We start from the raw sequence: 17,286 nt of genomic DNA on the forward strand, positions 1-17,286 counted from the left end.
ATTCTTTTTTGGAGAATCAGTGAGAAACCAGAACAGGTCACTCAAGACCTGAGAGCATGCTCTGGAAAAATACAGATAATGTTGTTCATGTGCAATCTGAAACAAGCAATGCACTGCAGGATTAGTTTAGCATTGAAGAAAGCTCTATGCAAAGAGAAAAATAACATTAAAAGATAGTAATATTATTCTGACTTTAGTTTGCCATGCCATTTAGCTGTCTGTTTACTGTATGCTTATATTGCCTTCTTTCTCTCTCTATCATTTAACTTCCACATGATCTTAAACACAAGGGACTGGGCTATAAAACAAAAAAATATAATTGATCCAAGTTATTTTGGAGTCTCAAGCAATTGGCCAAATATTAGCAGGAAAAAATTCAAGACACATGACTCAGTAGTCCATCCAATCAGCACATGGCATTAGATTTCATCATCATTAATTAAATCAGGTTCTTACAAATACCAGTATTTATGAGTATTGGATTTAATTTCCTTCTTCTTCAACAAAGGTGTGACTGTTTTAGAGACTGGAAAATACTACAAAGTAGAATATACATAGTGTTTTGTTTCTCTTTTCCAAAAAGAGGAAACTAAACTCGAAAGAATAAATTTTCTTATAATTTATTATAAATATTATAAATTATTATTATAATTTATTTTAATATTATAAATTCTTTCTTTAAATATAATAAATTCTTATTATAAATTCTTTCCACTAAACTCGAAAGAATAAATTAGAGTCAAGCAAGAACCTGATCTAGAGATTTGTTAATGAATTTACTTTTTGAAGTATTAGAGAAATTCGTCTGAGGATGCTGGAGGTTGTCTTCAACTGTATGTCTAAAGGAAGAAAAATACTAAAAAAAAAAGATAAAAACAACAAAGTATTCATTTACTTGACCAAACAAGCAACATATTGAATTTAAACTAGAGTTCCACCAAATATACTAGTAATTGTCATTTTGGATTGTTCTTATTTTCCATCTAGTCCAGTAGCATTCTCAAGTGCCAGCAGCCTATACCAGAGGCCTTAGAAGAATTTGCTTGAACTTTTCAATGACCATAACAAAAAAAAAATCTTAAAAAAAAACCACATACCCCACCAAAATACCCCAAAACCCAAGAAACTACAAATTCCTTTGTCTCCTCCTTAGAAAAGAAGATATTTCAGTAAAATATTTGACAGCTCATCACGCTTTAGAATAAAGTATTTTCTTGTCAGATCCCCTTCTGCAAAATGCAGACATTCATACACTGTCACTAAACTGGTACTCCATTATTATGAGAGGTTAGTTGTAGTTGTTTGTACACTCAGCTCCTTTCATAATACTCTTAAGTCAATCAAGGGTCTTTCAGAAATACCAGACCTCAAGTTAGAACAAATATACTTAATATATATACTCGGCAGGTGCTATTGATCTTGCTACAGCAATTTTACATTCTTTTTTAAAACACTAGGTTAGGATGTTATTTCATAAAAAATAGAAAATGGAGAAAAGTGCAGTTACTTCTATATTGGAAAATATTATATCCTTTTGTTCATGGCTGCTTTCTGCCTTTTTGATTGAAATTATTCCCATCTTGAACACCTATGAAAAATACAGCTTTGTTAAAATAGAAAACAATCTTCATACACGCTGTTTCAGACTGATATTTCAGCTTGATTTTCCTCTGTTTAGCAAGGGAGTCTTTCAGATATATAAAAATGACACATTATTTGTGCCTCCATTCTGAAGAGATCTCTGATTGGTAGATAAAAAAGAAAGCATCTGTTCTTTGGAGAACTTCTCATTTTCAACAAAGGAACGTGACAATGCTGACCTGGAGCTTCTGTGGCTTCCTATAACACCTAGAACAATGCAATGAATTCTGTGAGAGAAGGCACCCAGGTCAGCAGGCTTCCAATCTACACACAGTTAGATGTTTTTCTAAAAGTTCATTTTGAAATTTCATCTGTTGTCATGAAGATTCAAGTTTTTTGAATCTTTTGTCCCCACAGCTACACTCATCACATGTTGTCTAAAGCTATAAACAAAGATGAAAGGGTCAGGCATACACACTGCCTTGTACAAAAACAATATTTTATTTTCACATGAAAACAACTTCTGGTTTACTTACTTCTTTGAAAAGGTATTGAGTTTGAAATGTCCTTTGTTTAGCCCCTTAGACATAGTCCAAGTGTGAATGCTTTTGCTATTACAGACATTCTCATGTTACACATTAAAGAGTTCTCTCTCTTAATTGCCTCCCTGAGAAAAGTATGACACTCTGATGATGGTGCAAGGAATATAAAGCCCATTGTGAGTAATGGCAAAGACTAAAATAGATGCACAGATGCCTTAAGTTTGGCTTAGTAAGTGCACATTGAAGCCAAGACTATGATTTAATATGATAAAGTACTAAAAAGTATTATGATAAGTACTATGCTCACTAAAACACTAAGTAAAAATTAGGTTTACTTAGAATTCAGCTCACATTACTCAGTTATTTCATTAGTCATCCAGATTTGACACACACATTGTAGGTAATGTATAAAAAGATGTCTAACCTTTTTGGGAAAAGCAGGATGAATTTGGAAAACAAAGTGCAAAATATATGAAAGGCGACACATAAACACAGGCTAAAATCTCTCAGAATTTTCCTACATAGATTATAGTCCTTACTGTTCACACCAATGCTTGATCCAGTGCTGCATTTCAGAAGACATTATACAAATGGTTATGGGTGACAAAATCTATCTCACAATGGTTCCATCATTAACAATTGACATTAAAAATTACATCTGTTAGCAAAGTATTTCTTGAGCATTTTTAATTAAACCAATTCTAGGTGATAGTGTAAATGTCTTTATTATTTGATTTGCCCTATATGTCAAATTCCTGCCAAAATTACCCAGCACATTTGGTGTTTTGACATGGGTTACAGAAGTATGTCTGGATTATGTAACTCTTTTATCACAAGAACTGTGGAAAAAATAAGGTATAACGTTTTCTTGAAAGAACATGCTCTTGATAGTAAATTTCATCTTTGATACACTGATAGCCCATGTGGCCAGAGATTAGTTTCTAACTTCAGGGCATGCTAATTCCACAAGGATTAGTCAAACCCAACGGTTTAACATTCCCAAGTGAGCTCTCTCCAATGAACTGTGTACCACCTCAGTGTGATACCTGCAAGTCACATGATATTAATTGTGAACTGCAGAATCAGACTTAGAGCTTTGAAACCTGAAACCAAATACTCTCCAGGGAAAAAAGAAAAGTCAAAACAATTGTTCTCATTAACAAAAAACCTTCAACAACTACCAACTATACCATCTATCAGGAGAATAGAAGGCAAATATTGTAACACTTCAGGTCCTGCACAAACCTGGTTTGTCATTAACGTGTCAGATGAACCTTGGTTTTGACACACCTAGAATCTCTTTTCCCTAAAAAATCCTAAATTAAAAAAGAAAAAAGAGCAAATCTGTCAAAGTTAAATAGCTTAGAAAGATAAAACCACTTTCATTGCAATCAAAATTATTCATGGAAAAAGAAGAAAGACTGATTTTTAATCACACATGCTTGTAACATAGAAAGGAACACCAAAGGTCAATCTAAGTAGGCAAGCTAATTTTGCACTTTTGAACATCCCACCTGCTTCCTTATTACAGCTCCTATAGTCTCAAATACTCATTCTACTAATCCTGGTCACTGGACACCATGGTGGAGGTGCTACAGAGATTTTTCAGTGTGTTCATTTCCTGCCATGATTTTGTATCAGAGCCTTTTTGACACCTCTCACTAAGCTATGCCTTATAAGACAAGCTCGTCAGCATTCCAGCGTGCAAAACTTCATCCTACATTAGTGACAACGAGAAATGCTACTGTTTTGAAGCTGACAAACTGAGCTTTGGTTTGAACCTTTGAGTAATATTTCTCCCTCTGGAAAATGTCAATTCCCAGTTTCCTAGCAAAACAAACAGTTCCTCTAGGCATAGAAAAGTCCAAGAAAACAACACAGCTGTAATTTTCAGGAAAAATCAGGGCTCACAATTCATACATACTTCTAAATATAATATCTGAACTTAGAACAACAAAAGTTCTCTTATTTATTTTAGGCATTAAAAAAAGCAGCCTCAGAATAGACTATTCATTATTATCATTAACAGGCAATCCTGAATTCACTGTTACTATTAATTTCTGATTTTTAAACATGGTGAAGCACATTCACAATTAATTTTCACTATGCTCATTAAACTTCACATCCAACATGTCCCAAGGACAAAAATTCCTCTTACTTTATATCAAAAGGTATTATATTACTGCAGTGTAGTACATAATACTGTGCAATATCTGTGTCATATATTTACATATAAGAGTGTGTGTTGTATTACACAGTACCACAGAATTTTCTGTACAGAGGTTTCTGAAATTGAGGTATATAGACAGACACATCCAAGTAAATTCTAAGGCTGAGATTCTGCAATAAGATCATCTGAAGTAAGTTAACTTAATTAGTTACTTCAGGACACTAAAGAAGCTTCTTTGCCCTTCTGCAAGAGGGCAACATCTGCAAAATGACAATAAGATGTGTATTGTACCTCTCAAGAGCCCATAAACTGTGACTTCTGTCTGGACTGAGACTACTTCAACCCAAGATACAAGAAAAGCTGTAGATTCAAATAAAGTTTTGATCACAATAGAAGTAGTTAAAACTGTTTTCCTATTATGTTGAAGTACATCAACTTTGAGAAGATTGTGATTCATGTTTCATACATGCCACTAGCACATCATATGGTAAAATGAGAGAAAACAGAAATGTTTTAATAAAATCAAAAAATATCTAACCATAGAGCCATTTCACGCTGTATTTTTCTTTGGAAGAACATCACTCCTTCACATCCAAAATCACAAACATAAAAAATAAGAAAATAAACAGGCAACATTTTTCTTCTATTCCCCCTCCTACCCACCACCACCCAGTAAGACTCTATTACATCAGATAATGTATTCTGACCACCATCTAGCATCAACCTGCTTCCAGACACAGCATCACCATTTTGAATTAATTTTACCTATTATTTATTTCATCTCCACCCTGACCCATGTTCAGCACAGATACTCAGACCTGGAGCCCTCACTTTTGAAGGTCATTTGAGAATCCATGCTTGACCTAGAGCAAAGGAGAAGTCTTTCTGACTCATCCGTGTACCTCCGTGCCCAGAGCTGGTCTCCTGCACCCAGTGTTCGAGGCTTCAGCGACAGTGTTTCAAATTGCACATAAGTCTCTTTTGCAAGTTCAGCTTCCTTTGCAGATTTTGGTTTCAAATGAAGTTTCAAAACTTTGTAGAGTAAGAAAAATATCAAAGGTAAAACAACCACACATGCTGCACTGCTGCCCACTATCAGAATGGAAAACTCAGAGCTGCTTTCTTCATTTAACCCATCAGTGGAGAAAACAACACACTGCTCTTTTGTAGGTGGCACGCCTTTGGGTGACACACATGCCATATATTGAGTACTAGGTTGCAAACCATCGATTGTGACTTTGTTTTTGTTAGAATCTGTGCTGAGAGGCAACATATCTTTCTCACCATACTTGGAGTATAACACAGTCACAGCAGAATTGCCTGTGGCATTGACAGTTTTCCAAGTTAAGGTCACTCTTTCATCAGATTCACTGATCACCCTTAGGTTCTTCACAGTAACATTTTGCTCAGCCATACCTGCTGCACTCAATAGAGTACCCTCACCTTTCTTGCTTAACTCTCCAATCTGCTTTCTGTTTCCATTTGTCACTGCCTTTGAAACTTTCTTTCCATCTAGCATGAGCCTGGATTGCTTCCTGTCAGTAAAAGTCATGCTGGTTGATGTTTCAGTGCTCACCAGAGCTGTGGTGGTCGATGTGATGGGAAGAGGTGTGGTTGTCCTCTTGGGTTCCTGCTTGGATTCCTCCTGAGTTGTATTCTGCCTCTCAGCCTCTGGCTTCCTCCCAAACTTCTGTGGTGACACAGTTGTAGTAACTACACCAACCACTGTGACAGTCACAGCAGCTTCTGACATTCCTGCCAAGTTCTTGGCTTTACATCTGTATTCTCCTGCGTCCTTGTATGAAATTCCTGTCAAGCTCATTATGGACCACCTGACACCCTCTCCAGGAGTTTCTTGAATTACTATGGGAAAATGCAAAGAGTAAAACATCATGAATGGGAAGTAAAGAGGAAGTAAATATTATTAGAATACTCCTTACCTTCCTGCCAGAAGGAATTACATGTATGAAAATTTTAAAAATTAAACACAAGCAGTCAAAAAAACACAACAGCAAAAAAAAAAAAACAAAACCCAAACTAAATTTCCAAAATAAACTATGGAATTCCCAGCTGTACTCTATTATTAAATAAAAGTGCTCAGCTTGGGTCAAAATGGAAATAAATGTCTAGAGTAATTAGAATACAGTTTGTAATTTCACTAAGAAAAACAAAACCACATAAAGCGAAATCAAATGTCTTAAAGCTCCTATTGACTCTTAAATAGAAGACCCACTGACTTCCTGTGACACTTATCATGCTACCCATTTAAAATTCCATTGGAAATTTCCTTTGTCCTAAGATATTTCAGTTCTCTTACCTTCATCAGACTTATGATAACTGCTGACTACTTGGCATTAGCAAGTAGCATTTTTTACATTTAAGTTACTGCTTAAGTATCTGTCATAGCAGCTAGAATGACATCAGACGATGCCTTGCATCCTTTGCACACAGAAAACATGAATTTGGAAAATTTTATGTTTATAATGCTGAGTTTTAAGTTGCTCAGTTATGGCCTCACTGGCCTTTTTAACATGAATATTTTTAAACAGAGGTTCCAGCAAAAAACTCTCCTTTCTAGCTTCTGAGTTAGGGTCCAACTAACCCAAACTCCATTTCCCTTTATCCTTCCCCCACTTCATCCATTTCTCACTTCCACACACATTGTTCTGGTAACAGATCACATCCACAACCGAAAGAGTCTGCTGGATATGGCAAGACCCAGAACTAGACAGAGAATCTCTTAACAGCTGTTGCACAGATACGATTTCCAGCTTGACACAACACATGGTCCGTTGTTACTCATTACAGTGATCTCAAAGCACAAGCAACCCAACAATTTTTGGTTCTCCCATTTCCTATAAAAGAGCAGTTATACCTGTGTAGTTGACTGGAATATTGTCTGACCTACTCCAAGTGAGCTGTGGCGTTGGGTACCCCGTGGCGTCACAGCGTAGCAGGACGTTGCTGCCCAGCGGGGAGGTGATTTTTGTTGCTGAGGTCATCACCGATGGTTTAAGACACTGCTCTAACTCAGCTCTCTGGAACAAGATTCCTGCCAGGCTCTCAGGTCCACTACATGAAACCAATGGATCAAGAAGTACAATGGAGGTGTCCACAATTTTGGAAAATTCAATTAGCTTTGAAATGCGGCAGTCACAAAACCATGGGTTATCCTGAAAACCTGAGGCAAGAAGGGAAGTGGGGAAAGAAAAAAAAAGTTGGCAGTCAGTACATGGATATTGTGATTACAGTATGACACATGACTATCACCAAATACAATCAAGGACAACCCTGGACCTATTGTGAGCTAATCTTTTCTCTTTCAACTTGTGTTTTTTGTTCAGCTGATTGGTGGGGGAATTCTCAGAGGTTAGGGAGAACAGTATGAATGTTTATTAAACTAGACAACTTCACAGAAGTCTACAGGAGCTTAGTGATGTGCTGGCATTACCCGTGCTTAACTTTGCTATTTATCTACCACATTTAAGACCACTTTGAAAAGATGTCTTAAGACTGATGATACATTTTCACCTGTCTGTGCCTCCTGGAAAGACAGCTTCTCTTTGCTTCGTGTCACTCTCCTCTCCTCTTAGTTCTCCTTTAGACTCTTACAGCTTGACCTTCCCTGACCCTTTTTTCAATGCTTGAGGAAAATACAATGATTTAAGGGTTTAGAGCTTACACCAACATCTCTGCCCCTTGAGAAAAAGGGATAAAGGCTAAGGAGAAAAAGTTTTAGGCCAACAAAATTTTTATCTGGCTCTGAACCACCAGTATTGTTAGAAGTTGGCTTCACTACAGCCTCTGAAATATATTCAAGAAGAATAACAGAGGAGTAGAAAATAGGAAGGACAACAAAACACCATAGTGACTACAATATTCTTATGATGGCACACAAGAACCCTATCTCTCTTTTGTCAGAGCCAATAACATTTGCTTCTTGCTTCCAGTATATTAATTAGAACCTTTTCCCTCTTTGTGAATTTATGACGTTGGAAGAGAATAACCATTTCTGAGAAATATCAGTCTAAATCTTCAGCTGCCCCACTATGTTGACTTTCATAGAGTAACAGTGACTTCACCAGGTAAAAATATGACACAGCATATCACTCAGGAGTTCAATTATTTTCCTATTGGACTCATACTTTTGAATATGCCGTTCTCATTTTCTCCAAGTACTACTAATAAACAAAACTTATGGTCTGAAATAAGGGATGCAAGGACTCCTCACTACTGAATTTACTGATCAGTACAATAAACAAGTCATATAAGTCAAACCAGTGTTGAAAGAAAAAAGAGCCCTGAACACCTGCAAATATTTTTCAGAGTGTAATTTTAAGAATCATCAAAACAGCTATTGGAAAAATGATGGGTTGCTCTGGAAAAACCTGCAGATGAAAGAATACATGAATATTTAACTACTTCTTCCTTTTATGACCAGACCAAGATTAGGTTATTTTAAGCACAATGGTAGTGATTGGTTAAAACTATGGTAAACCCCTATTAATCTCTGCTCTTTAAAACAACACTTGACCTGAAGAGATTCCATGACTTTGACATCACAATCCAATTTCATCCCTTCCAGACAGAGGAGATTTTACATCTATTCACTACTTATTGTTTCTGGGGAACAGAGAAGGAGAAGTCAAAGGAAAGTGAGGAAAGCAGCAACTGCTTTTCCTCAAAAAAATCTCCAAAACATAAAAATTTTGCCTGTGAACTCCACATACATATTCATAAGGAGAAAAGATACTATCCAAGTGTTTTCTATATCTAAGTACATCAGCTGCTTGTGCTCACAGAAATTCTGCTCAATCAGGCACAGATATGTAACTACTTGTGCTCATCTTCTCAGTTATGTGAATTCTAAATATGAAAGGATGAAAGCATTATTGAGTTGGAAGCAAGATAAAACACTGAATTTCATCATACTTCAGCTAGTGTTGAAGAGAACAGAAATGTGAATGTAAACCTAGTTTCCAAGCTACAAGGGGCATTTTGAACTTCATTCAACAGTTTGTGCTGACAAGATGTTAGAAGTGAAAGCAAACACGTGAAAGAATAAAGAAAAGGTTAAAAGGGGGGGGGGAGGGCAGAATTAGAAAACTGAAAATATTAGGGAGCTTTAATAAAAGAAAACATTTCTTAAGAAGTAAAAATTAAAATAATGGTAAATCTCTGATGGTACACATGTCTGAGGAAAGAGAGTATCTTTATAAACCCTGGATTCTTTTGTAGAAACATCAAGACAGCTTTTTGATCTGAGAAAGAAATACTAGCCAAGGTAAAACAAACATTGATAAATATTTATGCACTGTGATATACCAATGCAGTGCTATTTTAATATTAATTATTAATTATAAATTGCTCTGAAACCCTTTATTCCAGATTTAGCATATTTTATATTTACTCTCACACATTCATATGTATGCTTGCACGTACAATGGCAAACTTATGCATATGTGTGCCTGTGCATGCACATCTTAGTAGTCTCCTCAGTAAGCAGGGTTTCCCTGGGCTGTGTCAATATGGACTTTAGCTATGAGCAAAATTTCCTTTGTTAATCAGTAACCAAACTTGTGTAACACACTGATTTTTAGTTGCTGCAAAATAGCAAGATGTAAACTATTCCAGTTTTGGGCTGATAGAAATAGTCACCACAGCTTGGGCCAGCCTACCCTAGGCTCTTTCCAACTGAACGTACACATTTTGATCCATGGTTCTAAAGAGTAAATTCCATATCCAACACTGTGTCACAGCATTTTCCCCACATGGCAATTGCTAAGGGAATAGTTTCAGGAAAAGCAATATCTGCCCACTGGCTCAGCTTAACAGGTGGGAGGAGCCTGATGGACCTGCAGTATTCCAAATTTTTTGCACCTCTGCATGCAACAGAGGCAAGAGCTCCCATAACTGCCACTCTGTCAAATACTGGACTCTTCTGTTCCTCTCAATGACTCACTAGAATCCACCATATGGAAAATGCTACTGCTGTCATTCCTGCCAGAAATGTAAATCTCTGTACAGCAGCCAGTGCTGAAATGTAGTTGTGGTTTGGATCAAAGTATCAGGCTGTGGCTCCAGGTAACCATGAGAGCCAGAGGAATTCACACACTGGTCCCCCAGTCATTTGCACTGTTGAATTTTCAGCTCACTCCACAGTTCTGTTCTGAGCTGTTCCAAAGGGCACTTTCCAAGACAAAGCCAGACACGGGTCCAGGGACAGTTGGCACTCCAGGGGTTGCTCACTGGAAGGCTTGTGGATGAGACCACACCAAGGATGGCTCTCTCTATCCTGTTGTTTCCCCCAAAGCAAGTGCAGCAGGTTTTGTACCTCCAAACTATTCTGCATGTCTGGCAGCCCTTCAGGTATACAACATATCCCTGCTATTTCATATTCCAAAAGCTGAAATCATCCAAAAGATGAATGATTTCCAATGCAATTCTTACATAACTTCAGGCAGGTTACCCTTAATAAAAAACACCCCCATTCCCAGAATTACATTTGAGAGTCACTGCAGCATCCTGTAGAGCCCACAGAGAACCAAGGGCTAAATGTTACAAAGTGTGGAACAGACAGCCAGCTTTAAAGAGAGCTGCACCTAAACTGTGTGGGTAAGAGCCAGCGGGAGTGACTTGGCCAAAGGGCCAAGAATCATTCCCCAAGCCTCTTTCATTTAGCATAGTGCACACACAGAGGAACATCATACAGTGGGAAGTAGCTAAAAACCCCAAACCTCTTAGTACAGAGATGATGAACTGGAATAAGGAGATGTCAACATTCCAGTCCTCTAGCAAAAGTAACCTTTGGCTCCTCCAAGAGTCCTTGAAGTAAACATGGGGAACCTGAACTTTCTCATTCAAGAAACTGTCTTGCTCAGTCAAGTCACTGAATATAAAATTGCCTCCTGGTATTAAAAAAATTTAAAAATACATTTGCACAAACATATGAGTTTAGGGCCTTGCTGTTTTTGATCTTGTTAATTACATGCACATGACAATCTTGTTTTGCCAGAACCAGGAGCAAAGACAGCTCAACTCATAATTGATTATACAAATTAGAATCCAACTGCTGTGTTCCCTGACTAGACAAAAACAGCATTTATTTACTCTGGGAAATGGGATTCAGCTTCCAGCAGAGTTCTGGCTGCAGTGATCATTCCATGCAGGTACACAGGTCAGGCTGAATGCTCCCCCAGAGAGTGGCTGGAGCACACAGAACACTCTTGAACATCAAAGCATGGAATTGTGGGCATCTCATTTTAAGAGAAACGTTTTTTCAACCTAAAGGTGTCCAAAGGGAACGAGTAACTACGGTAGAAAATGAAAAGAAAATGAAAATACCACACACAGGAAAAAAAAAAAGCCAAACTAAACAAATGAAAAAACCCAACAAAACCAAACCAAATTAAAAAAAACCCAACTCAAACAAAAACCAACCAAGCAAACAAGCAAAAAATCCACAAAAACTTCCACATTATATTAGAAGCTGGTGAAAGAAATGGTGTGGTTAGTTAGGATGGCAAGCAGGGAAGGAAAACCTATGAAAGCTTACAATAAGAGATGATTAGTTTTTCTGTATGCCCATGCCCTGTAGGACAAGAGGTAATCAGCTTAGTTTGCAGTAAGGGAGATTGAGGTTAGATATTAGAAGAAACTTTCTCACTACCCTGACAGACAGATAAGCACTGGAGGAGGTGCCCATGGGAAGCTCTGGGGTGCTCTGGCCACAGCTTTAAGAACAGCACTGACTTTACCAGAATGGCTCAGCTCCTCCGGACCTGTATCCCTGTAGGCTTGGTCCTTCCTGACCACATATCTCTGTGATTCCTATCTGGCTCAGAGGAGGAGGAGGATATCTGTGGGATGCACTTCTTTCTCCAGCAAGCCCAGCGGAGAAAGGAGGGCCATCAGAAAGGAAGCACTAATACCAAATGGAGTCTAAATAAATTTGTCAAAATAACCCACTTCATAAAGAGCACGGCACTTTCTAATCTCCAGAGAAAGGGGATGTTTTCTTGTTCACTATAAAGTTTCTATGTAGCAAGCACTGTCTGACTGCTTGCTACATGAGAAACTTTATAGTGAATAAGAAAACACCCCCATAGGAAAACTATCATGCCCATGAAAAAAAAAAATTCAGCTAATTGATTCACAGCTTACCCCAAGGTAAATTTACTCAATGTAACACAAGGAAAGTACCACCTGGCATTTTGTATTCACAGGTGCAAATCTATAATGGCTGCACAGAGCCTTCCTTAGCACCTAACAGGAAAAAAAACAACCAGGAGAAGCAAGGTTCTGTCTAAACCCAGTGTGTGTAACTCTGTGGAGGCCTGTATTAAAACCCAGCTGTACTTCATAATAGAAAATGGTCCAAAGGTCACATCTAAAGCCTTCAAAGAACTCAATGCTGGCACCAGAGGGTTTGCCAGGACTACAGGAGGCTGGAAAAGTGCCTGCACCAAGGAAGCCTGCAGATGATTCCCAGAGTTAAGGGGAGAGAAGAGTGTGTGAGGGTTTAAGATTTTTTTGGTGGATTTTTGTGTTCTTTTATTTTCTCAGTTCCTTTAGTTTTGCCTGAAGTGGTGAGGGCTATGTAGGATAAGGAAACCAGTTAATCTCTGGGACTCCCACATGAGATTATGAAGATTAGATCTAGCACAATCAGCTCCCACTTTACAGCCTCCTGTAGCCTTCAGTGTGGGGACAGGGAAAGGAGTACTGAGATGGACTTACTTTTACAGCTTTTAGTCTTTTATTTTTTTTAAGTCTGAATGAACCAAAACCCTTTATCATGCAAGCCTACAGTTACCATATTTATGAAGCCATGCAGCCTACTTGCATCTATTAAATTACTCATAAAAAATATGATCTGAATGAGAGTTTCAAGCTGCAGCTTCTGCTGTGAAACAAACCAGCTAAACAAATGGGAGTTTAGATCAAGAAACTGGAAATATTGGGCAATACAATGCAGGACGGATCTTTACCTGTGCTTATAGAATTACTGCAGTAGATACAGCCAGATAGTTTTCCTCCCTTCCACCTGCTGCAATACAAACACATCAAAATATGCACTTCTATGTAAACAGTTATAGAGAAGAACAGTATTGATAAAACTGTTCCAGCCTGAGACTGAAAAAGAGAAAGGGGTTACCCTGGCAAGACCTGGAAGTGGAGATAAAGTGTCAGATAAAGCACAATGCCACAAACAGAACTGATGCAACTGCATGCTAGAGAAGGGGATCAAATTATGAAAAAAAACATTCTGACCAAATTATTCTTAAATACTTATCTTAGATATTAATAAATAAAGTATCATGAACAAATTAGGGATCATACTCCTATTTTCTCTCATATTCAATATGTAAATTGCAAAAAACTTGAAGATAATCAGTCAGTTTTAGAGTAACGCAAGGTCAGCAGAGGTCCCAGGGAGACCAGAGCTGCCCTCTTCTAAGCCACCAACACCATCTGCAGCATTGGGTCACAGGACAGGCTTTGTAAGAGCATCAGCTCTAACTGCTTGCTTGGCTTGGGAGCCTCTGGAAAAAAGCAGCTGCAGATGGACATGCTTACAGTTGCAAACACAAAGAAAGATGAGGGAAATGTCATCAGAAACACAATGTAAGTCCTCTATTTATATAGCTAGGGAATGGCCTGTATTCCTGCAATCTGGATTCTCACAGCTTTTACTTCAGTTTTATAGCATTGAGGTAACAACACACATGGAGGTCACCATCTTCATATTATGGTTTTTTGTTACCAGTAGAAAATAAATAAATGAGCACAGAGCAAACCACAAGAGTGACCTGGGTAAAACCCCCTTTCCGGAATCCTAGGCTGGTCCCCTAACTGTTTTCACTTGGAAGTTAATGTTCAGGTATACTTTGGTAAGGAATGAGACAGGCTGCTCAACATACCCAAGATTACTCTCTGTGTCACCAGAATGTCTGTGTTCTTGGACACAATAGCTCCTGAGAAGGGGGGCCAAATGTCCATGAGGTCTGATGGCAAGGTGGTCAGCTTGTTGCTGGATAGGTCCAGGTAGGTGAGGTTTCTCAGGAAGCGGCCAGCATCAGCGGGAATGCTGGTCAGCTTGTTGTTGTGGAGATCAAGAGTCCGTAAGTTGGGCATCTCGGCCAGGGATTCCCAAGGGAAAGTTGAGAGCAGATTACCATCCAGCCTCAGCTCATGCAGCTGTTTCAAGTTATAGAAGCTGCTGATATCAATGTTGGCTACACAGTTGTAAGTGACCCACAGGTACTTGAGATCTACCAGGTAGTAAAAGGCTTCAGTCGGAATCCTTCGTATGACAGTTTTCTCGATACGAAGCTTTACAGTATCCACAGGAACATTCACAGGGATCTCATACATGTCAGGGTCATTACAGAGTACAGACCTAGCAACAGGGAAGGAAAAATAAAGAAAAAAAAAGAGGGAGAGAGACATATTTGCATTTATTTAGCAGAAATTTGAATTTCAGATTTAAATGAAAATGCTGTAGCTTTCTGCAACACTACTACCAGAACCAAGAACACAGAAATCAAGAACAGTCCTCTGCATTTAAAATTTGAACAAACTCCACAAACATGGAGTCTCTAAAGACAAAAAGAATACAAACCAGAACTGATCCTTTCACATGAAACCTAGATTTGCTTTATTCTAAAGTATATAAGCACCACCCTCTATCCACCCCTCACTCTACTGACAACTGAAAGACAGAAGTCATTGTACAAGGAATAATACATGCATGTGTCTCAAGTGGGAAATGCATGCCCCTAATTAAAAATATTAAAATTCAAAATTCAGATTACTAATCTCTAATTTTTCTGTATGATGAGGAGGCAAAGTATTTTCCATACTTACCTTTTGGAATCAACTGAAAATTTTAAATATACCAAAGAAAATTCAGTAAAGAAGAGCTTTCTGGCCCTCTTGTTGATGTCTATGTACAAATTACTTGCTTTACAGAGATGAAAAGAACTTTCTGCTCACAATGATTTCATCGAAATGGGATTTCTCAGCATTTTCAGTTATTTGATTTCAGGAAACAATTTCTTTGGGGTATATTATATGCACATACTAGCTTGAAAGATCCCCTGCTTTCAATAAGTCTATCCTTAATTTACTCCCCCTTCTCTCTAGATTATTCCTCTATTTTACTTTTTCCTCATGCAGCTTTATTCCAGATAGACTGTGACAATAAATAGCGATGACAAAGAGCATCTCCTAAAATTGACACGACAATACCAGGTCACCACATTTCAAATTAATCTTCTTACTATCAAAATTTACATAATTTACTGCAGATTAAAAAAAAAAGAAAAAGAAACTACTGTATTTGTTTAACCAGAATCCTTACACTAGTAAATTAGTTTGTAGAAATAGAAAGGACATTGCAATGGTAGGAACATCATGGAGCAGAAAGAAATTGCCTCCTGCAGAAAATGAAGGTTTAGAGTAGCTATTTGCTAAGTACAAAGCCATAATCACCATCTGCTCCTGTTCAGGAATGCTGTTAGCCATTGAGTGCTAATGTAAAATATGCTTCATTGCAACTATGCTAGAAATAATTTGCAATGTCTGAGAATGTTATCTCCAATTTCTTCAACACTTTTTCTTATAAATGGCCCTATATAACAAATAATAAAATATATACCTTGTTCCAGTGCCATCACTTCTGCCATGGTAAACGCAAGTGCATTGTGAAGGACAAAAGCCATTAATTTCTTCAAAAAAACTCATTAGGAGGTAGAAGGAAATAAACAGATACATGGCTTCCTCCCAGAAGAACTGACATGAAGAAATGTGAAAGCTTTACTCCTGGGCATTCATGTGCAGTGTGCTACAAATGTGAATGTAGCCATCCATTTAGTAACAGCAGATTACAACAGATTAGCCCAGATCTGTGGTTGCTTAACCTTCAAATGTATCCTGAATGCCATCAGTTAAAGCAACTCACTCTTTACTCTGTCAGAGCACACTGCTTCAAATCACATCCAGCCATGTTCCAAGGCTGTTTCAATGTGTAGATAGTAAAGTTAGTGTGTAATACAATATCTCTTTTCTTCTAAGAGGCAGTGCATATATTATACTGTCTATAAAGCGTTCCAAAGTTCTTGAAGGAAATCTAGTACACCATGAGGATATTGCATGGCATTTTCTTTAATACTGAAAATGGCAAATTCATAGGAAGACTAGATTTCAGAGCTTTTAAAAAATCCCATAAAAACAGGGTTTTGCGAAAAATACATATATCCTTTAAGTTTTACACTGCAAAGCCAAACTGCATGTGCACACGCACATAATAGTTGAAGTTAAACCTATACAGTCATCTTTTTCACCCTGAACAAATCCATTGCTCATACTGACAAAGGTATTTCTTGAAAATCGAACATCAGACCTACATAAACATAAGACTGATTCATGAAAAATTACCATAAATATTTACTCAGTTTTATGCACCACCCAAGTGAGAAGCTTTAGGGTACATTTTGACACATTTTCAGAATTTGCTGTGCAGTCACAAGCACTAGAAAGAAACATGCTACTTACAAAACAAAAGCTGTCTTTACTACAAATTAATTTGGTTCTACCAGTCAAATTTTTAAAAATACTTTAAATATGCTGAAATTCCTTCAAAACCCTAAAACCAAAAAGAAGATTCTATGGGGTCAGTGTAGATATTTTGACACCCTAACATCTTCACAGAAACAGAACTTTGCAAAGCATATCAACATGGACATTTGTTTTGGACACATACCAAGTCATATAGCCATATGGAGTACTCAGAATATTTGAAATCTGAAAAACTTTCAAGGGAAGCTGTTGGAAAGTACCTCATGAAAGGAATTAATACATGAGAAAAATCTGGGGCTATTGAACCTAACAACTTCGCAGTTCTGTCTTTCCTGGCCCCTCTGTCACCTTGTCTAGCTCTGTAAGAATCACAGCGGCCACTTTGTTACCCTTTTTGTTTGGGACAGACAT

The 17,286-nt window shown here is 37.7% G+C and overlaps 1 protein-coding gene across 1 annotated transcript; it reads right to left on the minus strand.

Annotated features, from left to right (window-relative positions):
- Nucleotides 1–1,319: 1,319 nt before the first annotated feature.
- On the minus strand, nt 1,320–16,086 carry LRIT3 (leucine rich repeat, Ig-like and transmembrane domains 3). Its single transcript, XM_005484732.3, has 4 exons — nt 15,956–16,086; nt 14,217–14,695; nt 7,169–7,474; nt 1,320–6,156 (listed from the first exon to the last, which is right to left on the minus strand). The coding sequence occupies exons 1-4, from the start codon at nt 16,069–16,071 to the stop codon at nt 5,093–5,095; spliced, it is 1,965 nt and encodes a 654-aa protein (XP_005484789.2). The 5' UTR covers nt 16,072–16,086; the 3' UTR covers nt 1,320–5,092.
- Nucleotides 16,087–17,286: the final 1,200 nt, after the last annotated feature.

The sequence above is a fragment of the Zonotrichia albicollis genome, chromosome 5, assembly GCF_047830755.1.
Source record: "Zonotrichia albicollis isolate bZonAlb1 chromosome 5, bZonAlb1.hap1, whole genome shotgun sequence".
NCBI lineage: Eukaryota > Metazoa > Chordata > Aves > Passeriformes > Passerellidae > Zonotrichia > Zonotrichia albicollis.

Bases quoted from the DNA above. Each gene is read 5' to 3' on its own strand.
- LRIT3 (XM_005484732.3), bottom strand. From the start codon at position 16,071: ATGTATCTGTTTATTTCCTTCTACCTCCTAATGAGTTTTTTTGAAGAA. The intron at 14,696-15,955 runs GTATATATTTTA...CCCTGTTGCTAG, and splicing joins AGTGATGGCACTGGAACAAG to GTCTGTACTCTGTAATGACC. The intron at 6,157-7,168 runs GTATAACTGCTC...ATTTTCCCATAG, and splicing joins TATTCCAGTCAACTACACAG to TAATTCAAGAAACTCCTGGA.